General features: G+C 35.9%; 1 protein-coding gene across 9 annotated transcripts in view; it reads left to right on the forward strand.

Moving 5' to 3' along the window:
• The window catches only part of MAGI2 (membrane associated guanylate kinase, WW and PDZ domain containing 2), a 1,265,804-nt gene that overhangs the window by 836,399 nt on the left and 402,000 nt on the right, over window positions 1-27,405 (forward strand). For all 9 annotated transcript variants that reach the window (XM_087861146.1, XM_087861140.1, XM_087861142.1 and 6 more), the window contains one exon: window positions 7,740-7,819. In XM_087861146.1, the coding sequence (XP_087717272.1) occupies window positions 7,740-7,819 (80 nt within the window). The remainder of the gene's footprint in view (window positions 1-7,739; window positions 7,820-27,405) is intronic.

Genomic DNA, 27,405 nt, shown 5'->3' on the forward strand with positions numbered 1-27,405 from the left:
CAGTAGTTTCCTTAATTCATAACTCATCAATAATGTCTTTTAAAATACACAGCTTATTAATTGTAAACTCAAATTAGTAATAATAGTTATGACATACTGAGTTCAGGTTACCTGAACGATAGTAGCTAATACATTAAGCATTTAAACTGTGCTCGCTTACTTCTCACTTTAGGAAACTGAGGCTTGTGGAGGTAAGTAACTTGCCCATGGTCATATAATCAAGAATTCACAAAGCCAGGGTGCTTTGACTCCATTTACTCAGCACATCTTTACAGGGCACATACCATGTGCTAGGCACCATTTTAAACCCTAGAAATGCAGTATTCAGCAAAACTGACAAGATTCATACTTTCATGGGACACAGCCTTTCTCCAGGGTCCTTGCTCTCAATCATTTTGCTATGGTGCCTACATTATACATATTATATCATAATCATCTTCTGAGCATTTGATACACCCAATTTCATAGATGAGATTCTGGGGCACCCTTGGACAAATTAACATTCTTAGGGTCTCATAGTTCTATCACCTTGCAAAGCCATTGCCATTATCCCATACTGTCTCCTCTGTATCAACAAACACTGACTGAAATAAAAGTAAACTTTCATATTGCAAATAGTATTTGTGTGTTAGTCACTATTCCAGGGGCTAAATGTTCCATAAAGCAGAGCTTCCATAGGGTTAATCTGTATTGACACGCCTTGGGAATCCCATTAAATTCCTTCTTTGTTTGGGAGTCAGTTTAGTTAGTGACATAAAAGAGGCTGCTATTGCTTTGGCAAAAAACAAACCGACAACAAGAACCTATTTGTGTACTGCCATCTTCCTGAATGGCAGGGGACGCCATGTCATCTTAAATAATAGATTTTTAGAAGCAGGCTTTGGAAACTGAAAATCACATATGTGAAAAATGTCATGACTGTACACGGTTTCCTAAATCGTTGTCCAGGCTAAATTTGCTTTTTAAATTCTCTGGAAGACACACATATAATCTGTTTCCTCTTATGTTGCCATTTCTGCATTTTCCTTAAATTTTAAGTAAATCACTAATTGCCATTTCAAAAAAAAAATTAAAAACTTTTATTTATTAAAGAGTAGACAGAAAACTTGGGAAATTTACTGGAAAGAAAAGTAAAAGCAATTGTTTGGTATGAAGCAACTCCAGATTTCTTATTCTAAGCTCAGCATATCCCCACCAGTCACAAAATGTGGTCTGTGTTTACTCTCTGTAATTTGTATCACAAAACAGTAGCTATATTGAATTTTTTTTTCATATTCTTTTTTTCTTCTGCCTCTGCAAGACTCCAATGCAATCCCCAGAGAGAAAGTAATATGTTTTAAACAAAACAGTATGCGACTCACAATCATGATATCCCAAACACTATTTATAATAAACCTCTCTTAAAAATGGTTTCTAAACATATGAAAGATAATATGATGGCAAACTTACATAATTCACATGGTTAATAAAATTTGGGGGGATATTGTTTAGGAAACAACCACTATGGAGGTCATTGACAATAAATTTTTATGTAGATTACCAATGTATAAACAGAAAAAATAGTAAAACTGTGAAAGAATGGAGTCTTGAATGAGAAGTTCCCACTGTTCATCATCAGTTAGCTCTATCCAGTCATTGCCTTTAATCTTCTTTTTGGAAAGATGATATAAAAGGGAGAGAAGGTCTTCTGGAAAATGATGTAACCATCCTGAGGATTTTATTGGCTATAATATAAATTGATATAATATAAAATGTCAATTTATATACTTTTAAGAACTAACATTTAGGGGCACCTGGCTGGCTAAGTTGGTACAGCATGAGACTCTTGATCATGAGTTCAAGCCCCACATTCGGTGCAGAGATTACTTTATAAGGAAAAAAGAGAACTAACATTTATTTTTGAAATTATGTAAAATGTAGTCAGTAATCTCTGATTATTGTCTCCGAACCTATGTGACAGCTGCTATTGAAACTTTAACATCCAAACACATATTGAATTGCCCAATAGACTCTAAAATATTTACCTGGACCTTGTTTACCTTGTTCAAAAGGTTACGCTTCTTGCAGTCAAACATCATTGACTTTAATCTCTCATTATTCTTCTGATGTAGTATTTCCCAGATGAAAATACCTTCTACTATCAGTTAAAGACTAAGATTAGGAATTGGCTTTGTAGGAGGACTTTTTAAATTCAATGCATTTGTTGTAGTTTCACGTCTGTTACTATTTTTAGAGAAAATACAACAAGGGAATGTGTTTGATAATAAAAGTTTCTTACCCCACTAATAAAATTTCAGTTGGTGAATCATCAGTGTTTGTGCAGTCCTGAAAACATTATTTTGATCTAGATGGCAATATAAAGGTCGGGGAGGAGAGAGAAGAAGGAAACAGAAAGAAAAGATGGATCAAAGGAGGCTATGTCTTAAAATTAGGCTTGAATTGGATCACCCTTGAGGATACACTTATGTATACCCAAGAAACTGATAAGGGGTCTATACCCTGACTGGGAAAACACAGAGTAATGAAAAAAAATGAAATGAGGGGCGCCTGGGTGGCACAGCGGTTAAGCGTCTGCCTTCGGCTCAGGGCGTGATCCCGGCGTTACGGGATCGAGCCCCACGTCAGGCTCCTCTGCTATGAGCCTGCTTCTTCCTCTCCCACTCCCCCTGCTTGTGTTCCCTCTCTCGCTGGCTGTCTCTATCTCTGTCAAATAAATAAATAAAATCTTTAAAAAAAAAAAAAAAGAAAAAAATGAAATGGAGGATAGAGTGTGGCATGATATATATGAAAGTCCTCCACCTGTGGGGCACCTGGCTGACTCAGTCAGCTGGCTCTTGGTTTCAGCTCAGCTCATGATCTCGAGGTCCTGGGATCGAGCCCCACGTCAGGCTCCCCACTCAGTCTCCCTGTCCCACTGCCCCTCCCCACCGCTCATACTCTCCCTCTAAAATAAATTAATTAAAAGAAAAAAGAAAATGCCCCATTGTTTGATAGCAGTTTTATTAACCCAATTCTTAAGTATAGCTTCTAAGACCTAATATTCATATGTAGATCATGTAAATCAGGAATTTTATGACTTTATTTAGGAAAATTTTTCAGGTTGATTTCTGGGGTATTGAGAACGATTTGACAGTTGCCTAGTTGTGTTCTAGGGACAGATGCACCTAAGGTCCTCTTACTACGCTGCCATCTTAGCTCCCCCTGGAAAATATTCAGATTTGAATGGAGAATATTTGATTCAAAAGGGATCTGAATGGAGAATTCAAGTTTATAAGGAAAAAAATGTTTCCAGTGATACTGTCCATGCCTCTTCAATCACAATGTTCTCTCTTTCATCTCTGTGCACCTGCAATTTAATATAATACCTACTAAGTACAAGGCATTCAACAAAAAGGGATTTAAGATTGTGATTACTATCTTCAACAGGAGATAAATGTCTCTATTTCCAAACTATTGGCAAAGGCTCTGAGAAAAAGATCTCTGATTATTCTCCAAGGGAGTGAAATAAAGCAACTCAGAATAAAAAGCCAAGTGTTAGGTTTAATATGCATCTGGTTTCAGAGCATAAGAAACTTGGACTTGGGAATCAGGTATATCTGGGTTGAATGCCAGCTCTTTCACTTTCACACACTAGCTGTGTAACCTTGGGCAAGTTACTCACCTTCTCTGAACCTTTGTTTCTCTATCTGTAAAGTGGATTTAAAAATCTGTAGCCAGGGGGCGCCTGGGTAGCGCCGTCATTAAGCATCTGCCTTTGGCTCAGGGTGTGATCCCGGCATTATGGGATCGAGTCCCACATGGGGCTCCTCCGCTGGGAGCCTGCTTCTTCCTCTCCCACTCCCCTGCTGTGTTCCCTCTCTCGCTGGCTATCTCTCTGTCAAATAAATAAATAAATAAAATCTTTAAAAAAAAAAAAATCTGTAGCCACAGAGGCTCATTAGCATTAAATGAGGTGTATGTATGAAAGTTCTATGCAGTCCCTGACAAAGTAGACAATCAGGAAATCTTACGAGATAATGAGAATAACTTTGCAATGGTGTGCCATAATGTCAGCAGCTTTTCCTGTCGAAGTGAGGCATTTTTTCATGTGAAAAGAATGTTTCCCCAGGAAGATAAAATGCTATTATTTAACCTGCAGCTTTTGTCAGTTTGGCAAAGGTTAAACTTACAAAAAAACCACAGAAATTTCTAATTCATTTTAAGTCAGCCTATCACGTCTTCAAAGCCATTCTGTTATGAATTTAAACTAGTATCGCAGAGTTCAATGAAATTTCACTTCTGGTTTGTTCCAGTCCTCCTGATAGATTCATTATGTAGTTTCACATCAGGGGAGGGTTTGAATAAACCAATTTTTAAGGTTTTTATCCAGATTTTAAAATCTGACATTGATTGAACTTGAATAGCTACTGACTTTACTCCACTTGATCTCTCACTTTAAATGATCATCACATTAACGTTATCTGTAAAAATACATACAGTAGTAAACTATTATGATTCAGCATTCCTAGAAAATATTTGTTCCATTCCCCAACCAGGGGGAAAAAATGTCTTTGCAAAGGCAGCATATATGTGTGTGTGTCTCTGTTTAAGAAACTAGTATCAGGATATAAGATCATATCATTAGCCTCTTACCTTCCTGTCATTTGTACACATTAGATACAGAAAACTGATGTTTAAATCCACTTTAGCAGTTGAAGTGAAAGGAAATCACATCCTCAAACTGGAGGAAAAGTGGTATGTAGATTGTGAAAAATCCCTCAATGATCCCATTTTGTACAGTTTCCTGTCCAGTGTTTAATCCCATCTTCAAAGGTAATTGTCAAGGTTAAAAATATATAATTTAAGGGAAGTGGAAAAGCCACTCGGTCTGTTGTCTCCCAAATGCATTAAAAATATCCCCTTTGTAAGGTATCCTGATGAAGTACCCAAATTACAAGGCGGGGAGAGCCACAATTGAAAAATACTGCACTGTATCTTCATATGATGTTTAAGACTAACGACTACCCACATTTTTTTCAGAATCATTTCAGAGGATCAGCTAAAAATGCTGTTAACTATAAGAGACTCCATCTGCCAAAGTGTATTAAAGTGACATACCATTAATGCTAGTGCAACCTAAAAAAAAAATCCTCCTGTAATGAAATGCTTTGTACAAACTCAGGAAAGCTGGGAAACTCACAGTTCTCTACAAAATTAGCCAGTATTTGAGACCAATGATGGTGTGATATAGAAATGGTAATTTGACTCCCTCTAATGGCTTAGTAATGGCCCCTTACTAGTTAGCCATAGATGTGTTTGCTTTTGTGAAAATGTCTTACTTAGAAATAAATGACTTTTCTCTGAAATGAGGGAAGGATTTTGAAGAAACGTGTGCTTAAAAAGAACGGAAATGTATTTTCCTTGCCCACTTCCCAACATTTCTCCCTACCACATAAAAACCTAGACATGAACACACCTTACACACAAATGCACTCATGTGCATGCACGCAGACACACACACTTTGTACTAAAGGCATGTCTACAAAACATTTTTTTTTAAGATTTTATTTATTTATTCGACAGAGATAGAGACAGCCAGCGAGAGAGGGAACACAAGCAGGGGGAGTGGGAGAGGAAGAAGCAGGCTCCTAGCGGAGGAGCCTGATGTGGGGCTCGATCCCATAATGCCGGGATCACGACCTGAGCCGAAGGCAGACTCTTAACCGCTGTGCCACCGAGGCGCCCCGATATAAAACATATTTTTAAAAGTGAATTTGTCTTTTTCAAAATGGGAGCAGCAAACACAACCCAGTCCACTAACATATTTGGGGCAGTCCTCATCTCCTTCCATGGGTGTCTTTAGTTCAGAGGTATGGACTAGATGATATTGACAGGACTACAAATGAGGACCAGAATAAGATGAAAGTGCCTGCAGTACTTTACTTGCTTCTGAAACTCAGTAACAAAGCACCATCAGGCTTTCCCAAGGTCAAATTGGGAGAAAATAAAAGCTAGCATACTCTCCTGATGATTTATAATTCGGACAAATTCACAGCCTTTATCTGATCAAATTATGAGAGCCCTGCTTAGTTAGAGGCATCAATCATTGTGAAGTTCCTATGTGAATAATGCAATGGAGAGTATTTTCTCTTTACCACACATGAAAGTCAGAAATAAAAGGGAATCTTCTTCAGGAGCAGAGACCTCATGACCCAAGAATCTTAATGTCTCCATTTTCAAATCAGAGATGGCTCTACACATAGGATCATCATCCAGAAAACACTAGGTCCTTGAACACCTTGGACTTGCTTCCCCACTGCCCGGCTTGTCTCCATCTTTCCTCCTTCCTGCCTTGAAATTTTCTCCTTTAGAGAGGCACCTGGTCTCTATACGTTTGCTATTAAATATGCTGCCTGGGAGAATTTTCTGACCTTTGCTTTAAGTGGAGATTTGTTCATCAGGTTATCTAGCTGACGCTTGTGTCTCTGATACAGTAAAACATAGTTAAATTTCAAAGAAGAAAGAGGAGATATATGTGAAATTGTTATCATTTGACTTTCATCATTATCACTTGACTTTCTTATAGTTGTGCTCAAATATCCCTGTTATCTGGCTTTACTTTATATTTCTATACTATTTTCTACTGTTTTCTTTCATGTTCCATTTATTGGCCTTTTGACTCTTCCCTGTATGAGCCTCACACTTTTCCACACCTGTGACTTTGTTCATGCTTTTTCTGAAGCCCTCACAAATGTCACATCCTTGATAATGTGTCCATTGGTAGATGAGATCACTTGAGACAGCTGTACACAGTAAAGACTTTAGTTCCAAAGAGCAGTTTTGAGCTTTTGAGTGGTTCTCGAATTATAATGTGCATAAAAATCACCTGGAGTGCTTGCCAATGATGGAGATTTTGTGGCTCAGCCTCAAAGATTCTGATTCAGTAGTTCTGTGAAGACCCAGAATGTGTACTGTTGATCACCAAGTGACTCCAATGCAGGTGATTCTAGGGCCTCTTTAAGAAACACTGTTCTAAAAACATCTCTCCTCTGTTTTTAAAATTTCTGACAAAAGGTTTACCAGAAAACTTTTTTTTTTCAAAGCATAAATGTCATGAAAATTATTATTAATTCCCAGAAATTCCATTCTAGAAACATTAGAATGCAGGCATTTTTACCCTCTGCCTTCCTAGCCGGATTGAAAGTATTTAGATGGAACACAGCTAAATATGGGTTAATGACATTGCTATTAATCACTTTTTGAGAAAATGTAGGCATCCCGAGAACATGCTGTAATTTTCATCACTTTTATACTGCCGCTGCCAGCTCTGGAGTTAAAGAGTAACAAAACAACTATTTATGAAAAGGGCAGGTTTAAGATGAAAATAATTATTTTGCAAAAGTGAGGAAACAGTATCAGAGCCTGCGAACTGTGCTCTCCCAACTGGAGAATCCTGTGTTTGTAATAAATTCCTTTTGCTCTGGATGAGTTCTGCATTTTCAATGAGGTTAACTTGGCAACATTCTAGTTGATTTTAATAAAAATAGCTGCTTTGAGGACAGGGAGCTGAGGTTGCCAAATTTACAGCTGCCTTGCACAATTACTCTTATACCACCTTCAGGGTTACTTAGAACCAGTAAGCAAATTAAGTGTATCGATTGCAATTTTGTTGGACTAACAACCCCCCCCCTTTTTTTTTAAGGCATAAACTTGATTCCTTTCAGTATGTGTCTGTTCAGAGTGATCTCTTTTCTTTTCAGCCATAACACAAAGACAACATCATGGCTGGATCCACGACTTGCGAAAAAGGCTAAACCGCCAGAAGAGTGCAAAGAGAATGGTAGGTCATTGAGTTTCTGTGATGTTTCTGCGTTGCACTTTGAGCATGTTTGTGTTTCTTAAACGAGGGTCTCACCTCGAGAAGCAGTCATGTGGTTGAGACCGTTTGAAAGATGTAATATTTAATGCTCAGCTAGGAGAGAGAATTAGCACGGCTTTTTAGCAGTGCCATGTGGTTTTCCTTTCTCTCTCTGAGAAGACAGTGCCGGATATCACATTGCTGTCATCTCTGCTGGTTCTCTGTGACTCCTGGCCTGACTTTCCACCACCTTCTAAGGACTTTTTGTTTGCAATATGTCTCTCTGACGACTCTGATCTTTTCACTGGAATTGAACATGGTGTGAAGAGAAACACTATTGTGGAACTATAAATAATATTGATTTTTGTGTTTAGAGGCATGGCATTCGGCTAGTTATTAAGGAATCCGTGGTAGAAAGGTCTATACGTAAGGCTACTTTCCTTTAATCAAATACTTGAATTAAACAACCAATTGTATGAATATCCTGGGTTATCCTTAGTGTTTTCTAGTTTCCAGTGTAATAATATTAACTTGCTTAGAAATCGACTGTTTTCATTGTTTTTAAACAATTTTGAGGATTAGATGAGTGTAAGCCTTGCTTAGAAATTAGTAAATTATATAGATGAAGTCTGTTACAGATGATACTTGTAATTTTTAAAGATACTGAGTTTAATGTGAAAAGAACACTTAAAATTTAGCTAAAATGATAAATAGCATACTGTCCTTGTGACTTATTATTTGACCACAATCAAGCCTTTATCTCCTGAAGCTACTGGAGTCCTGTTCACAGGCATCTATCATTGAGGAGCTCTTAAAGGTGGAGAGAGTGATGAGGAGAGTTTCAACTTTTAAAAAAGTTTTTGAAAAGTCAACTTTTTAAAAAGTCTCTAATTCTGAAAGTCCTTTGATTTTAATAATAGTTCTGGCTTTCTCAGATAATATTTTGATAACATTATTCGTTTCTATAAGGTAACTGTTCATAAGCTAGTTATACACTGAGTTAAATTAAAACTTATAGTGTACCATTTATATGTACATATTGGAATGCATAAATATCTCTATATTAAATTTTATATTCATAACTATATCTGTATGCCTTCTGTATAATAGCATGACTGTATGTGGTTGAATCCCATAAAATTATTATGTGACCTGGACTTTTGAGCACCATTAGGTTATATATTTCATTGACACCAGTAGGACGTGTGCTGCAGATTGTAATCGGTTATAAATTAAAATGGCCTGATCTGCTATGTATGGAAGTTACAATTTACTTTTGCCACAGATGTGAAACCTTAGTATGTCCTAATTAAAATGAATTTAACGGTTTGCAGTGCTATGACATATTGAACCTCTCAGCTGTCTTATTCTTTTCATTAGAGAAAGCTATTAAAATCAAATTTTGAAATGCCGGGAGAGATGTAGGCATAAGACATTGCATAATTTTAATATTCCAGTGTTATCATTTCCCCACATCTGTGCTTGTCTGTCTTCTCAGGATGGTAGGTACCTAAAATACGATGCCAGTGTCTGCGAAGCACATGTCATTGAAAAACAAGCCCTAGAATATAGTCTTGTAGTTCAGAATGATTTCTAAGCTGTCAATTACTATTTTGTCTTCATTTTCTACAAAATAAATAACTCCTAGATTTTATTCCATATATCACTGAAATATTATACAATGGAAAATAACATCTAGTTAGTTAGAATACTATTATTCCAGATGCATGTTTTGAGTTTTTTTGCCAAGAAAATTGCTTTCAGGTAATACTGTTATTTCTGTTTTATTTTTCTTTAAAACATAGGTTAAAATTGCATGTTTAATCGTTGGGTGTTAATGGATTGCTGTTGAGTTCACCAATTAAGTCAGGCTTCTTTATACATTCTGCTCAGGCCAAACAATGTAGAGTACTTCTCTGAGTGCTGGAAGGTGTATAAAATGTGTATAAAAAATTATAGAGGCTCAAGATGATAAGATCCTTCTCCAGCAAAGATTTATCCTCCTTATGCCAGTGAGACAGAGTGGAGGCTAATTCCTTAATCCAATCTGAAATTGAGCCAGTAGGAGTTTGGGTTGAATTTTGGTAAGACCCAATTTATCTCTGGTTTGTTTCTGTTTTAGGATGTTTGCCCAGGGTATTCAACTAACCGCCCATTTGCCAGTCAGCAAGCATCTTCTGTGATGGGTCAGATCACCTATATTTTAGGCTTTGTGGGTCATCCAGTCTCTTTGTAACTCCTCAGTATGCAAAAGCAGGCAAAATCAATATATAACTAAAGGGCATGGGTGTATTTTGATAAAACTTTGTTTATGGACAGAGAATTTGAGTTTCGTATACTTTCAGAATTTAAATATCAAAATACTGCGTTTTTGTTTTTTGTTTTGCAACCATTTAAAAGTATATAAATTGTTCTTCATTTCTGGACCATACAGAAAATAGAGGCAGGCTGGATTTTGGATCTGGTCCACAGGACAAACCCAGGGCCAGTGTGTTCATGTAGGGCCTTCCTCTTGGCAGGTCTTGAATGCCAATATTTAAAAAATATTTTATCTTCTTAGTATTGCAAGACTGACAAAAATCTGTGGTGCATTTCAGGGGTTTTAGCTTAGCTTTTTGCCTCTAGACCTTGCACCTTCTTCATCTGACAAATGTCACATGAGATAATGGGTTGTGTGTTTAAGATCTCTCGAGTCTATATTTTGTCACTCCAATCCCTCAAGACTTCTCAACTTTCTGCTGGCTTCCCTAACCTCCAGCAGTGGACTTCTTCCTAGGCCAAGTCTGGGTTCTTCCCACAGCCCACAGTCAATAAAATCAGCTGCAAATTCTTCCCTCACCTCTCCACGGTTTTCTCCTCTTTGGAAGCCTGGACCTGTGGTTTCAGCAGGGCTCTGGTCCCTTTAAGCTGTTTATTTTTTGCATTTTGTATAGATTTTTTATGTGTTCTTATAGCTTATAGGTTCTCACTTCATCCTACCTGGAAGCAAAAGTTTTATGCAGTACTTTTAAAAAACATTTTAGACCTTATTGGGTTGCATACCCTGAAGTCTTGATTATTATCATAATTAATATTTTAATCTCTCCATATGGAATGGAATTCCATATGTTGTGTATGTGTGCATACTATTATGAATGTACACAGGTACATGTGGACGTGGATGCAGATATGGGTGCATGTTGTATAGTGGGTGTTTGTAGTTCTGTTAACATTGGTACAAAAAGTTAATTCCTTGGTCAACTATAAAAAGAAGAAGCTGCGTGAAAGAATGATGGAAGGGAGGTATCAACTGACTTAAATTATTCTTGGGTTAGAGAAAAAACAAGCGAATGTTTTCTTATTGTTATCAAGAGGGATGTGGGAACATAGACGGCTCCGTACAAATACATATTAAACAACCATCTATTGACGGCGAAGCAACCATTTTGATTTCTTACCTGAAGGATAATACTGCTACTAAACATAAAAGCATACTTCCTTCTCTCACACTAGAGTTCTGAAGTCACTACATTCTGTGCATTTGTCATTGCTCTGCATTTTTAGAGTTTTAGCACCAATCTATATCACAGAAAAACGTCTCCACCTACTACTGGATTCTAATATTAGTATTTGGGGGAGTGCCATTTAGCAAGCCAAGATAGTCTTTTACAAAATGCCACAGAAATCACAGTTAACTATTAAATGGTTTGGATGCAAGATCAGTGAACTGCTTATAAAACATCATCGTATTTGTCCTCGGCCCTCAGAGTCAATACCATGGGGTTTCTCCTGACACATTTCCAATCACAAGCATCCCAGTAGTGACACATCCCCCAAGAATCACTGAGCTAGGGTTAACGTCAAAAGCGATTCTCAGGTCATGATCTTATGAGTCATGAGATCGAGCCCCACATCGGGCTCTATGCTCAGTGGGGAGTCTGCTTGAGATTCTCCCCGTCTGCCCCGCGGCCCCCTCGCTTGCACTCTCTCTTTCACATAAATAAATAAATCTTTTTTAGGAAATGATTCAAGCCTTGTAGGACCATTCTTTCCTTACACTTGAAATGTAATTAAACTATGACAAATAGGAGAGGTAACCGTGTGAGATTTGCAGTCGTGGAAAGCTCTCATCCAAACACAAATCTGTGGGCTCCTGAGCAGGGTGCCTAATTTCTGAGAGCCTGGCTTTCTTACCTGTAAAATGGGATGCATATCTGTTCCATGCAGATTTAGTTTCACATAAAAGAGGGACAGTGCTTGTGGCTCCACAGGCTCTCAATAATTGCTCCTTTCTTTTCCTTCCTGTGTGTTCTGAGCCAACAAATAAGCCTCAGAGAAGACAAAGGGAGGAATTCAGAATCGTTGGCCTACCTTAAGGGACTTGAATTATTCTAGAGTGTCCTGGAGAGATGGAAATGAACAAACCCATGTAGGCTAAAATTACCCGCCTACCTAATTCCAGCCTAATACTGATAGATTGGAGGTTGTCCCCCTCCATTCTGTTACAGTGACTCTAAATTCTCACAAAGTTGTAATCACAGCTGTGCGAACTAGGTGGATTCATTTCTATATTCTGTGTCTTTGAGTTATAAGGGAGTTTTCTCATGTTACTGTAAAAAAAAAAAATCACATAATCGCTACCTGTTTACCTACATGAGAACTGCATTTCCATTGACATTTAGTTAGAGTTTTGAGCTATTTATGTTTTTTAAGAAATGGTGTCCAAAATGCACATAAAGGAAGACAGGATAAGCTATGTTTTGTAATATTTATTAAGTGAAATTTTTTATTCAAGAGGAGGTTCGCCTTTTTAAAATAATAGAAAGCACTAATTAGTTTTAGGTCATTTGTTTTTAAATTCTTTTTCAAGTTTTTAAGTTCCAGTTAGTTAACATACAGTGTAGTAGTAGTGTCAGGCTGTACAATATTGTGATTTATCACTTACATACAACACCCAGTGCTCATCACAAGTGCCCTTCTTAATCCCCATCACCCATTTAACCCGTCCCCTCCACCAGTCACCTCCCCTCCAGCAACCCTCAGTTTGTTCTTTACAGTTGTGAGTCTGTTTTCTTGTTTGTCTTTCTTTGTTTTCCCACCATGTTCATTTGTTTTGTTTCTTAAATTCCGCATATGAGTGAAATCATACAGTATTTGTCTTCTCTGACTTATTTCACTTAGCATTATACTCTCTAACTCCATCCATGTTGTTGCAAATGGCAAGATTTCATTCTTTTTTATAGCTGATACATTCTGTTTCATATTTATATATATAAATATAAAAATATACTCTCTCTGTCTGTCTGTCTGTCTGTCTCTCTCTCTCTCTATATATATATATTAACACATTCACCAGTCAATGGACATTTAGGCTGTTCCTATAATTTGGCTATTGTTGATAATGCTGGTATCAACATTAGGGTGTGTCCCTTTGAATCAGTTTTTTGGTATTCTTTGGGTAAATACCTAGTAGTGCAATTGCTAGATCATAGGGTAGCTCTACTTTTAACTTTTGAGGAACCTCCGTGCTGTTTTCTGCAGTGTCTACACCAGTTTGCACTCCTACCAACAATGTAAGAGGGTTCCCCTTTCTCCGCATCCTCGCCAAATTCTCGTTTCCTGTGTTGTTAATTTTAGCCATTCTGACAGGTATAAGGTGATATCTCATTGTAGTTTTGATTTGCATCAGGGAAAATTTCCCTGATGATGAGTGATGTTGAACATCTTTTCATGTGTCTGTTAGCCATCTGTATATAGTTTTAGGTCATTCCTTAAGTGAATTTCTTAACTCCCACACAGATTAGGAAATGAATACTTTTATTTTCATAACTCCCATTCTGTTCCTAGAGTGCATAGTTTATTTCTTTTAGGAATAGGGGCTTTGGCCTGTTGTCTCATTAAATTTGTATTGATATTTAGTGATCCTAATTTCTCAAGAATAAATATGACCAAATTAATTTCACCTTTGAATATTTGTTTTCCTAATCTAATAAACCTGCTAAGATTATGTTTGTAAAGCACCTTCAAATTTTTCTACTAGGAAGAATTCAGTAAAACAGACTCTAGGGGCATCTGGGTGGCTTAATCAGTCACATGTCTGCTTTCAGCTCTGGTCATGACCTTGGGGTTCTGGGATCGAGTTCCTCGTAGGGCTCCCTGCTCAGCGGGGAGCCTGCTTCTCCCTCTCCCTCTGCCCTCCCCCCCCTAATGCGCTCACACACTCTCTCTCTCAAATAGATGAATAAAATCTTAAAAAAAAAAAAGACTCTAAAGATACTAACTATTCAAGTACTAAAACTTTAAAATTGAACAGTCATTGATATATTGAACTCCTGTCTTTAAATATTATGAACAAACTAATTTGGATGTTATTTTGTTTCTATACTGATATTTAGAGTGTTTTATAAGAAAAAGTTGAAATTTAAAATATCTTAATAGAAACCGTTCTTATTTTGGTAACTGGTAATTATTCATATTAGTCATGATTTTTTATAGCAGTAATTTGAGGTATGCTTCATCCAATGATATAGTACCCTTTCCAGTATTTTCAGCTTAGAAGTACTATGAAATACGAACACTTTAGGAATATAAACCTTTTGTGGAGGAAATAATAAAATCAAACCCAGATAAGTCATATATGATGTATATTCCATGGCTTTGCCCCAGTACCAAACTCTGCTGTTTATGGTTGACATATGTTCTAATTGGTCCCAGTCTACTCTGATCGGTTAGAGTCCAGATCATAAAAATTGTTAAATATTTTGAATATCATTTTTGCACTAATTATTTATGTATTTCTCTCTTCTACCTGCAATCTTTATCATGGCTATAAAATAGTAGCTATGTAAGGATTTTAAAATTCTGTCCTCTTATTCTTGATTGCTTAAGTTTCTTTTATGTTTAGGAATGAGTTATGTCTTATCCTTACTGCTTAATGCATACAAGTTTTAAAATCATATTGATATCATCAAATCTGCTTATTCTGTATAGTAGCAAAATAATTTCAAAATATTTCCAAAAAGACTTCAAAATTTTTTATTTTGAAATATTTATAAATTCACAGGAACTTACAAAAGAAGGTACAGGGAGGGCCGAAACACCCCTAACAAAGACCCCCAATGTTAGCATCTTACATAAATATAATACTATATAAAAATGAGGAAATTGACATTGGTATAATCCACAGAATTTATTTCACCAGTTATACAAGTACTGGTGTGTGTGTGTATTTTCATGCAATTATATCACATATGTAGTTACATGTGACGATGGCCACAATGAGGAGTCATAACTCTTCTATCTCACTAGACTGTCTCATGCTACCTCTTTATTTCCATATCCATCCCCTCTCACTGCACAATCCCTAACCCTTAACACCAACTAATCTGTTCTCCATGTCAATTTCTTTGTTATTTCAAAAATGTTCTATAAATGGATTTACACAGTATATAAACTTTTGAGATTGACTTTTTACGCTCGACTTAATTACATTGAAACCCATTCAAGTATGTGTATCAATAGTTTGCTACTTTCTGTGTGCCACTGTTTGTTTAAGCATTTACCCATTGAAGGACATCAGGTTGATTCCAGCTTTTAGTTAATATGAAAAAAGCTGCCACAAACATTTGTATACAGGTTTTGCATGAACGTAGGTCTCTTATCTGGGGTAAAAGCTCAAGAATGTGATTACTAGGTTTTTGGGAAAGTACATTTTTAGTTTTAGGATAAACAGCCAAGCTATTTTCCCGAGTGTCTATATTCTTTTATTTCCCACATAATTACCTTGTGTGGGGGGCATGGGGATAAGAACATTTAAGATTTACTCTCTTTGCAAACTTCAAATATAATTTTAGTACTATTAACTATAATCACCATGCCATATATTATATCTCCAGAACAAAGAGGTTTGTACCTTTGAGCAACATCTCCCCGTTTCCTCCATTGCTTAGCCTTCCATTCTACTCTGAGTTTGCAGAAGTTCTAGATTACATATATGAGATCATACAATATTTTTCTCTAACTTATGCATAATGCCCTCAGGGTACATCCATGTTGTTGCAGATGGCAGGATTTCCTTCTTACATCTGAAAAATATGCCATTGTGTATGTACTTTACATTTTCTTTATCCATTGATCCATTGATGGACACGTAGATTGTTTCCATTTGTTGGCTATTTTGAATAAAGCTGCAAGGAAGATGGGAGTGCAGCTACCTTGTCCAGGAGTGATTAATTTACTTCATATATATAGCCAAAAGTAGAATTGCTGGATCATATGGTAGTTCTATTTTTAATTTTTTGAGGAGTCTCCATATGTTTTTCATAGTGGCTGTACCAATTTATATCCCTAGCAACGGTGCCCAAAGGTTCTCTTTTTTCTACATCTTTGCCAACACTTGGTATCTTGTATATTTTTGGGAGTAGCCATTCTTACAGGTATGAAATGTATATCTTTGTGGTTCAGATACATTTCATTATAATCAGTGATGTAGAGCACCTCATCATGTACCTGTTAGCTATTTGTATGTCATCTTTGGAAAAATGTCTATTCAAATCCTTTGACCATTTTTTTAACTGATTTTTTTTTCTTTTCTTTTTTTTACTCTTGAGTTGTAGGAGTTCCTTATACATTTTGGATTTTAACTCCTTTTCAGATAAATGGTTTGAAATACTTTTTGCCTATTCTATAGATTGCCTTTTTAAATTTCTATTTATTGTTTCTTTTGCTATTTAGAAGCTTTTCAGTTTGGTGTAGTCCCATTTGTTTATATTTTATTTTATTGCTTGTGTTTTGGTGTCAAATCCAAGAAAATCATTGCCAAGATCAATGTCAAGAAGCTTTTTCCTATGTTTTCCTCTAGTGATTTTTGGTTTTGTATCCTACATTTAAGTCTTAAATCCATTTCAAGTTCGTTTTTGTGAGTGGTGTGATCTAAGGGTCCTATTTCATTTTTCTGCATATGAATATCCACATGTCTCAACATCACTTATTGAAGAAACTATACATCCCCCATTAAGGATTCCTAGCCCTCTTGTTAAATGTTGGTTGACTGTAAGTGCATGGGGTTATTTCTGGAAGCTTGATTCTATCCCATTTGTCTATGTATCTCTTTTTATGCCAATACCACAGCATTTTGATTAACTTTGTAATATAGTTTGAAATCAGTAAATATGAGGCCTTGACTTTGTTTTTTCTCTCTGGATTGCTTTGGCTATTCAGGGTCTTTAAGATTTCATATGGATTTTAAGATTGTATTTTTATTATATGGAAAATGCCATTGGAATTTTCATAACAATTGCATTGAGTCTATAGTTAGCTTTGGGTAGCCTGAACATTTTCACAGTACTAGCTCTTCTAATACATAAATGCAGGATACATTTCCATTTATATGTGTCTTCATCAGTTTTTTTCATCAGGTTTTATATTTTCAACATACTTTGATCTCCTTAGATTTATTCTTTAGAATGTCTTTATTTTTGATTCTTTTGTAAATGGGATTGTTTTCTTTATTTCCTTTTCAGAAAATTCATTGTTATTTCTGTATCCTGCAGTTTTATAGAATTGTTGATTACTTCTGACAATTTTTTGGTATAATCTCTAGGGTTGTCTATATATAAAATTATACTATCTGCAAACAGAGACAATTTTACTTCTTTTCTGATTTGAATGCCTTTCATTTTTTTCCCCCTAATTTCTCTGGCTATGACATCTACTAATATGTTAAATGAAGTAGTAAAAAATGGGCACCCTTGTCTTATTCTTGATCTTAGAGGAAAGATTTTCAGCTTTTCATCATTGAGTAGCTGTGGGCTTGTCAATATTGCTTTTATTATGTTGAGGTGCATTTCTTCTATGCCCAAATTGTTGAGACTTTTTATCATGAAAGAATGTTGATTTTTTTTCAATTTTTTGTGCATCTATTGAGGTGATGATATGATTTTTCTCTTTCATTTCATTAATATAGTCTGTCATACTTACTGATTTACATATGTTGAACCATCTTTGCATCCCAGTGGTAAATCTCACTTGGTCAGAGTGTATGTGCTATTAAGTTCAATTTGCTAATATTTGGTTGAGAAAGTTTACATCTGTATTTATCAGGGATGTTATTAATTTTCTTTTCTTGTAATTTTCTTTGTCTGCTTTGGTATCAGGATAATGCTGGCCTCATAAAATGACTCTGGGAGCATTCCTCCCCTTCAGTTTTTTAGAAGAGTTGTGGAAGGATTGGCATTCATTTTTCTTTAAATGTTTGGTAGAATTCACCAGTGAAGCCATCTGGTCCTGGCCTTTCCTATGTTGGAAAGTCTTTTTTATGATTATAGTATTTTTTATGAAAATTACAGAATTTTTTATTATTATTTGTTGAATTTTTTCTGGGGCATATAGAGGGGAAGGACAGGAAAAAGTAAATCCATACCATCTTTTCTGGGACCAGATGTCTAAAACTACCTTTGATACTAAATGATAACAATACTTTAAAGTTTATTTTACCATACGCTCTTTCTTTTCCATCTGCGAACACTCTGTGAGGTAGGTAGAGATTTTTAACTCCCACTTTGCATCATTAACTGAAATAAAGCATTCCAAAGATTTTAAGAGCCTGTCCAATAAGTGTAAATTTAAAAATGAGGCTGAATCCAAGCCACCCAAGTTTAAGATAGATCTCAATGTTATGTCCATCAGGCAACATCACAATATGTTTTAGCTGGCGACACTAAGCCTTTAAAAATATGTTAAAGAAAACTGGTTTAAAATATTTTTACTTTACAATTTTGTATTTAAAAAAATAAAAGGGAACTTTTTCATATATCCTTAATATTTTCTCTGTGCTATCAAATTTACAAATAGACAAATCCATATAATTTTATGATTGAATAATTTGTCATTTGATTTATGTTCTTAAATTAACAGAGTGAATTTAGCTCTGTGAAAGACATTTTTAAGTAAGTATTGATTTATATTTTGTGTTTCTCAATTTAAAATTTGAATAAGCTTTTGTTGGTTTTTATGCCTTCACAGTTTCTAAAAATGTTCACTATAGTCCACATAATGTTGGAACAATTTCTTTAAGAGCTAAATGCGGGTATCTGTCAATCATACTGTGAGATACAGTGCTGTGTGTCCCTCAGTGGTTAGATCTGTTCATCAATGCAGAAAGTAAACAGAAAGGTGAAGCAGTGATCTGGATATTACAGACAAGTTCTTTCAGTAGTAGGAGAAACAGATCCAGATCATCAGCCCAAAGCCAAGTGATGAACATTAACTATGGCTTGTAGTTGGAGGGAGGAGGGTTAGAGGAGCCTTAATTTTAGTTGCTGAGGTGACATGATCTGATTTCCCTCTTGGTATATGTAATTTTAAGGTTTCTTAAATACTACACATTATAAAACAGTGCTTTCCAAAGCAGATGACTATTTGAAAAGCACTTTTTTCTTTTTTTTTCTTTCTTTTCTCTCTGTCTCTCTCTTTTTTTTTTTTTTTATTAATTAGGATGAAATATGAGCATTTACGATGTAATCCAATGTATGATTGTGGCCTAACCACCAAGCATCTCAAAGTGCCTGGTATAATACATGTTCAGTGAGATGAATCGCACAGCTATAGTTAAGGGCCTATTCATGTTACTATTAAAAACTCATGTCTTCAAGAAATTATATTTCCAAGAGATCAAGATTTTATGTGCTCTTTGTGGAAGCAATTTCAATTTTAAAAGTTGCCTTAGACAAAAAAAGGGTCAAACACTATTTGATGCTTTTATACCAAAACTGTGTAAGGAACCCAAATAGATTTAGAACCATTATTTCCAAGGCACCACTTCAAATCAGCAATACAAAATCAGCAGGGAATTTTATTGACTGTATTTGTTCTTGAACTTCTTACCAGTGAGTAGTAAATCAGGGAGATTATATTATTGTCACTTTTTTGACCCATAAAATTAAACTCGACAATTTCATATTGGTTTCCCAATATTTGCTTTCATTTTTTTTTTTAAAGTCTTCTCTCTCTTCTTCCACATTATCTTTTCAATTTATTCTAACATATCTTTTCTCTTTGCCTCCTACTTGTTTACTTAACCCAAATCTTTTTGTTTGAGGTTGTTTTATTCACTCCTTTGGTGCTTTGAGGCTACCAAAAAAGTGGCCTTTTCCCTTTGATTCTGGTACTCAGTTATTACATATCATAAGTCATTTTACTCTTTTTAATGTGGAACCATTACCTGCAAACAAAGCAGGTTGATCCATTTGTCCATATGACAAATATTTGTTGTATATCCATTCTGCTTGTAGAATTGAGCTATGTGCCGTGAAAAAAAATAAATGCAGCCCATTAGTCAAAAAGCAATATAATTGATAAGATAATATAGTCAGCTTTCCAAAATAACGAGGAAAGTTTAATAATGGTGTGAGGAATCATCCATCACCTAAGAGGAAAATGAAGGACAACTGACCATGAACAGGAGTGTTCAAAGAAGGCTTGTTTTGAAACACATGGAATTTGAGCAGGATTTGATTTGATTGATTTATTTTTTTGTTACAAGATTTTATTTTTAAGTAATCTCTACACCCAACATTGGACTCGAACTGATCTCAAGAGTCACCTGTTCTACTGACTGAGCCAGCTAGGTGCCCCAAGAATTTTAAAGATGATTTGGATTTGCAGTCATCCTTAAATGTTCAGCTTCTGCTGAATTATTTCATTGGGTGACCTTCTCTTTCCCGTCTACTCCTTCTCCCTGGGTGTGGCTCCCTTTCTTATCTATATGCTGATGACTCAATTTTTCCTTTCAACCCTGATTAATTCTGCCTGATATTATTAATATGCAGAAGTGCTATATCCATTTCTCTTTACTCCATTAGATTTTGTTCCTATTACGTTATTATTGCTGTCATAATTTTCAGTAGCTCAGTCTTCCCCTCCTATTCCAACCAGCTTTGTATTTGCTATGCTATCTTTTCTTTCAAATCCTTCTTTGAAAGACATAAAACTTGTCCTTTCCATTAATGTTTTTCTTACATGTGTTCTTTCAATCTTTAGTCCATATTTTCGTGTATGAAATCCTTTATGCAAGAAAATATTTCTTATATTTTTTGAAATGCATTCTCTTAAAATTGCCTCTTTCCAAATGGATATCTCCTTTCACTATTCACAATAATGTACCATCCAGCTCTTCTTTATTCCTTGCTTTTCATATTCAATGTAAATTTAGGGTTTGTGTCTTTATATTCAAGATTCTGTATGAGTTCTGTCTCACTCCATTTGGTTTCTTTTTCTTGGGAAACCACCAGCTGTTGTTACTGTTTTCTCTATTCCATTCTGATTACTAGTGCTTTATATTTTAAAAATTCAGATTTAAGCATTCTTGGACCTCCTTAAGACTACAGTTCAAAAAGTCCAAGTACCAACTTGGTATATTGACAGCATGTGAATTTGACCTCCAGATATTGAGGGAACACCTGATAAAATGATGACCCAAGGAAGGGATAGATGAACATAGAATTTGAAGTACCAGGAGCGTTTTGGACTTCATAGTATATTTTATTTTACAACAACAACAAAAAATTCAGCTTCCAAAAGTTTAAGTGAGCTTTAAACAAGAACACCAAGTCTTCTCCCTTGAATTGAGCTCCCTATGTCTGTGTGAACACATGTTAAGTTTAATAAAATTTACATATACTATATTTTCTGGAAAAAATGATTACATGAAGAAAACACTTGTTTTTTTCCCCTTTAAATAGAGAAATTACCGTTAGCTTCTATGGATGGAAGATTGTATGTCTCCATTATTATCTGTATGGGTTGACATTTCCTCATCTTATTTGTCTACTTGCCATTCAGATTCCACCAAGAATATTATTTTGTACAAAACTCTGGCCTTGTGGAAATGGAAGCATGGTTGAGGCTTACTCAGAACTTACACATCTCACTCTATTTTGAATGTATGTTGCCTCTTTGTCCAACAATTGGGGCTTGGCAATCCTCAGTAACTATTTATATTTAATTTCATTAGAATCCTAGTGCTTGAAGATATGTCGATGAGCTCTTTCTCCAGCATGATTTTAAAATTACCCTTTGAGTGCAACTCAACTTTGTAACTTTTCTTGAGCGTGTAGCTGAATTACAATCCCATTTCCCAAACATGTACTACATACAAATTTTTTTGATCATCTTCACACAACTCTTAACTTACAACTCACCGTATGCCTGATACCGTAAAAGCAATGGGTGCCTTTACAAAATTTGTCAGGAGAAAACCCAATTTGCAGGTAAATAAATAGATACATATCATAGTTTAATCTTTTCCTCAAATAGGATAGCATTCCTATGGGTTTATTCTCACCGTAATACCAGTGTATGGGATAGTATGTAAGAAAACCTTTGTAGACTGTAAAGCACTAAAGCCCACAAGTTGATGTTGCTGTTGTAGTACCATGTGGTCCACCATCTGAGCTGCTCTCATCACCAGGGAACAGTCTCCAGCATATACGAGATGGTGATGGAAAACCAACGCACTGACTTTGATCAGGTTGCAGCTCTTTCATGGCTACTTTGCTTTTCACGTGGATCTGATGAAAGACCTCATTTAACATCTGTCCTCACTCCTTTCTTCCCTCTCTTCTCTCCTCCTACTTCTGGGCTCTTTCATTTAATGGCTTTGACTTAGAGCTTTCTACTTGTGAGTTCATTTGGAGTGAAGAAGGTTGAAGAGGTACTGTTTAGATCCCCAAAAGGAAACCATTGCATCCATGCATGATTGCATAAGAAATAAATACAGTGTGTGTGTCTGTGTGCCTGTGTCTGCATGTGTTAGATATCATTGGGCACAGTGAAATATTTGGCATAGTAAATGCATCCGGGTTACTTAGGGAGGCCTTCTTTTACAAAATGGACTTTTGTGCTAAGTTTTTATTTTTTTTAAAGATTTGATTTATTTATTTGAGAAAGCTGAGAGCGAACAGGGGGAGACACAGAGGGCAAAGCAGACTTCCTGCTGAGCAGGGCCCGATGTGGGTCTCAATCCCAGTACCCTGGGATCATGACCTGAGCCGAAGGCAGATGCTTAACCGACTGAGTCACCCAGGTGCCCCTTAAGATTTTAACTTTTAAATAATCTCTACCTCCAGTCTGGGGCCTGAACCCACAGCCGTTAGATCAAGAGTCACATGCTCCATCGACTGAGCCAGACAGGCGCCCCTGTGCTAAGTTTTCAAAAAGACTGAAGAAGTATGCCAAGACAGAGAGAGGAAAAACAAAACAAACATGTTATACATGTGGATTGACTTGAGGATGACTTCGGGTGGGAAAGAACAATTAGGTTTTCCTGACTCAAGCTGGGATTGGAAGCAAGTATAGTCATTTGTAAGTATAAAAGTAGATGAACATATCAGGCTCCTCCGCTAGGAGCCTGCTTCTTCCTCTCCCACTCCCCCTGCTTGTGTTCCCTCTCTCGCTGGCTGTCTCTCTCTCTCTGTCAAATAAATAAATAAAATCTTAAAAAAAAAAGTAGATGAACATAGTGAGGTAAAAGGCAGAAATGTTACAAAGTGATCTACCTCAGCTGCTTTTGTGTGTACTTATTGCTTACAAAACATATTTATTTTCTAAAGCATTTATGCAGATGTCAGTCTTTATCCTAACCAGCACTCCATGAAATATTAAAAATTAATATTCACATTAAGACACCAAGGCCTAGAGAGGACAATGATTTGCCCAAACCAGTTGCTCATTGACCTACAATTAGAATCCTTCCCTCGTGATTCTTCAGTTAGTGACCTTTCCCCATATTATATTGCCACTGGGCATGGGGCAAAGCCCAGGGATGAACAGTGATCAAAAGTCCCTGGGATTTATAGCACTCACTCCTTCTCTTAGAAGATGCCAAGCATTATTACCCTTGTCACTGTCTATCATAAACAGAAACCAAGAACAAGAACAACAGCATATGTTTAGGATGATGCTACTTAGCATTCTCGCACAACTTGGGAATATTCATGTTTAGAAGAATCCTTGAGTACTCTTCCAGCATTCCATTGGGTTTATAATGTCCCATTAAGTGGAACGGTTTTACAGCTAACATTTACTAGTATTATTCAGAGCACATGGTACCTGCCATTCTTAGAAATGCAATATTTCCTCAAGAGTGGTAAAAGCTGCCTTAAACTTTTTAAACCCATAGCTTGCTTCAAGGCAAATATGCAATCCTTCGAAGAAAAGTTTTCTTTTTATTAAAAAAAAGGTGTTTATTGACTCCTTTACTGCCACGAGGCAGATAGATCTAGTAAATATTATTGGTTCCTCCTTGCTTCCGTCATCATTATTGTCTATATTAGCCTTGTCTCAAAAGTTGTTGCCTTTTATTCAAAGGATGTCTTAGGGCTGTGTATGGCATATCTTTATAAAATCATAGACAAATCTAGCAAATAAATAACTATTAATTTTTTAACTAAGTGTGAAGTAGCAGTTTTAAGATATTAATGGTGATTGGGGAACATGAAAGCGATTTATTATTGCAGCAGAATTGGTGATGAAACATTTGAAAGGGTGAAGAGATGATCATTTTGAACCATTTGAACCTTGCAATAATTTAATACTATCCAGATACCTCTGAGCCATGGGACTACAGAAAGGAAACATAGGATAGTCAGTAAGAATGTGGGCTCTCTTTGAAACCATACTCCTTGGGCAATTTACTGAATCTTGGTACCTCAGTGTCCACATTTCTATAAACTAATAAAAATTGATCTTTCTCATCATAGTAAAAAATTGAATGGATTAATAGATTTGAAGTGCTTAGAAAAATGCCTGGCATATTATAAAACTGTGTTAAGTATTCTAACGATAATGATGATGATGAAGCCAAATATATCATTTTAATTTTAACAGTCTCTCCTCCGCTCCAATATGGAAGAAAATAACCTGAAATGTGTGTCTGTGTGTGTGTGTAATTATAAAGCCCATAGAGTTGATTATAACACATTCCTATTATCTACTTCACCATTCATTTTTTGTTATTTTTAATATTAGTAGCTGCCAAGTACTGAGTAATTAGTGTGTGCTAAGTGCTACATGTCATCTCATTTAACAGCCCAGTGAGACACGTAATATCACTATCCCCATTTTACAGAGAAGGAAACTTATGGTCACTTCATTCTTCTAATAGACTTAGAAAATAAGACTAAGAAAATAAAATCTAGGCAAATGTAGCTCCATTCATGTTAGCCTTTTCTTCTCCTCTCCCACTCCATTTTAATTGTTTTGGTAGTAGCACTGAATTAGCACATTAAACTCACTTTTATAAAAGAGCAACAGATGGCATCATCCTAAATGTGGTCTTCTTAATGAAATAAAGTTGATAAACATAATTCATCTTTTTTTTTTTTTGGTAATTCACTTTTGATGCAATATAATCAGTACTCTAGCTCACTTTGGGCATGAAATGATTAAAAAACAAAATAAATTTTCCATTCTTAGGCAAGTACGAGCTGTGTATTGCCTTGTGAAACAGTTTGGGACAGCCACTAAATTTACTGCTACGGAACACAGAGAACCTTAATAATTCGTTAGTGCACAAAGGATTATTTAGCAAGTGTTAGAGCCTTTACAAAGAAACACTTGGTTGTTTAATTTTGCTGAGAATTGTTTCGTTTTTCCTTTTCTTCTGGTCACACTTTAAAGACTTACCTCAGAAACATGTTAACATATATCTTATGCCTGTTTTATCTATCCTGAGCGTGACAGTAAAGCTGACTTTTTTGGTAAAACATCTTAACCCAAGGAAGTGACAACTCTGCGTCTGAATCCTACCCGTCCCTGCTTAACAGACTCATCGTGTTCAACCAGTAGATTGGGATTTTCTATTTAGAAGTTTCTTCTTGTAAACAGGAACAAATTATTCTTTCTCTGTGTCTCTCTATATTCTGTGGAAGCAGTAATTTTAGTGGCTGACTCAAATTGCTCCACAGTGCCATGTGTATTTTATAACATCTGAAAAGAGAAGATTTATATTGTTTTTTGATCATCACATGACCAAAGTGATCTAGAGCTCTGATTATGTTGTGGCAAGTGAATTATGAAAAGAAAAGGTGAATTATGTTGACCAAATTTGTTCCATTAAGAAACAAAGCAGAGCCTTTTAAGTATCTCTGTAGTCAGTCATTGATAATCCCTACTTCTAAATGAAGGATAAACAACACATTAAAGCATATTAATGTGTTCCAACCAATTTGTCATTATTAATTCTGTCCCAATTTCCTGTTAATTTTAGTTTTTTTAAGTTAAACAGTGCTTGATTAAGCATTTTTCTATTTTTTAAATAAATGTTCTAGATGTAAATGACAAATTCTACAGTGGTTGAGTAAAAAGATAAAAAATATATAATCGTTTGATAAAAAATATATAATCGTTTTTAAAAAGAGTAATAATCTCTTTTTAAGTTCAGTTCTCTTTGGGTCAAAAATGATTTTCCCACCTATGTTATGTCAGCACAGAGCTAGAGGCTTGGGCTAGAGAGATGAAAAAAAATGGTCCTCAAGGTGGGTTTACATCCTGATAATGAGACAAACATGTTTGGAGCTTTTTAATACAAAATGGTAGGGGCTGATTTCCACAAGAGCTTAGGGAACACAGAGGAGGAAGACGGAATGCATCAAGGGCATTTGTATTTTCTGCATCACTTTATTGGCTGTTCCCTTGGTTTAGCAGCACCATGGTAGGTGATAAGTAGAAGAAACTGTGTGTCCAAAAATCACTAAGACAGAGGTTACAGGAAGGATGGAAGGGGAAGTGAAGTCAGGAATATTTTAGAGTGATCCATTATCATTAGGCAAATTAGAACACTGGGAATCCTATCCCAGAGATAAAGGCAATATAAAGCAGTTTTTTTCCCAGAGAGGAGCCAAACAGCCTCGAGACTAGCACTATTATTGGAAATAGAAACTCTCTGAAAAGGTAATTGGGAGAAACAGTCAACTGTTTTTTAAAGTGACATCTTTAAATCAGGAAGGTATGAGAGCCTTTGTATATGGCATGATCAGACTTTCTTTACTTGGGCAGATTCCAATGAGAGAAAAGAAATGCTATCCCATTAGGATGGTCATAGGATAGCTTTTCAGTTAGGCAAGTATGTGTACATTTATGTAACAAGGGTTCCTCAAGTCTTCTTGACTAAAGAAACAAGATGTAAAGTGGAGGTTACTTCTTGTAGCACAAGGCCAAGGACCTTGTATCATTTATGAGACACAGTTCTACTTCTGAAGTTTGGGAAGGTGTTTGCACAGAATAAGTAATAAAAATAGTGTTATGCAATGCCTTGTTTTCCATTTGGTCTATGTCTCTGGTGGTTCACAAATATTGATTAGTAACTTTAGTCTATGCGGGTCTTAATTTAGTTTTAGAAAGTAATTTAGTTATAAAAAATTAATGGATGATGTACCTAGTTTCCAAAGAGTACACACATTTGTGTAAGACAGCAAATGTATATATATCTCGACCTGTATCTAAACTTGCCCCCCCCCTGCCAGAATGTGCAGGTCCCCAGAGAATTGAGAATTAGTGCTAATTTGTTTACTGCTCTATTGTTTATTTAACTT

This window comes from Ursus americanus, chromosome 3 (assembly GCF_024610735.1).
Source record: "Ursus americanus isolate L20-20 chromosome 3, mUrsAme1.1.p, whole genome shotgun sequence".
NCBI classification, from domain to species: domain Eukaryota; kingdom Metazoa; phylum Chordata; class Mammalia; order Carnivora; family Ursidae; genus Ursus; species Ursus americanus.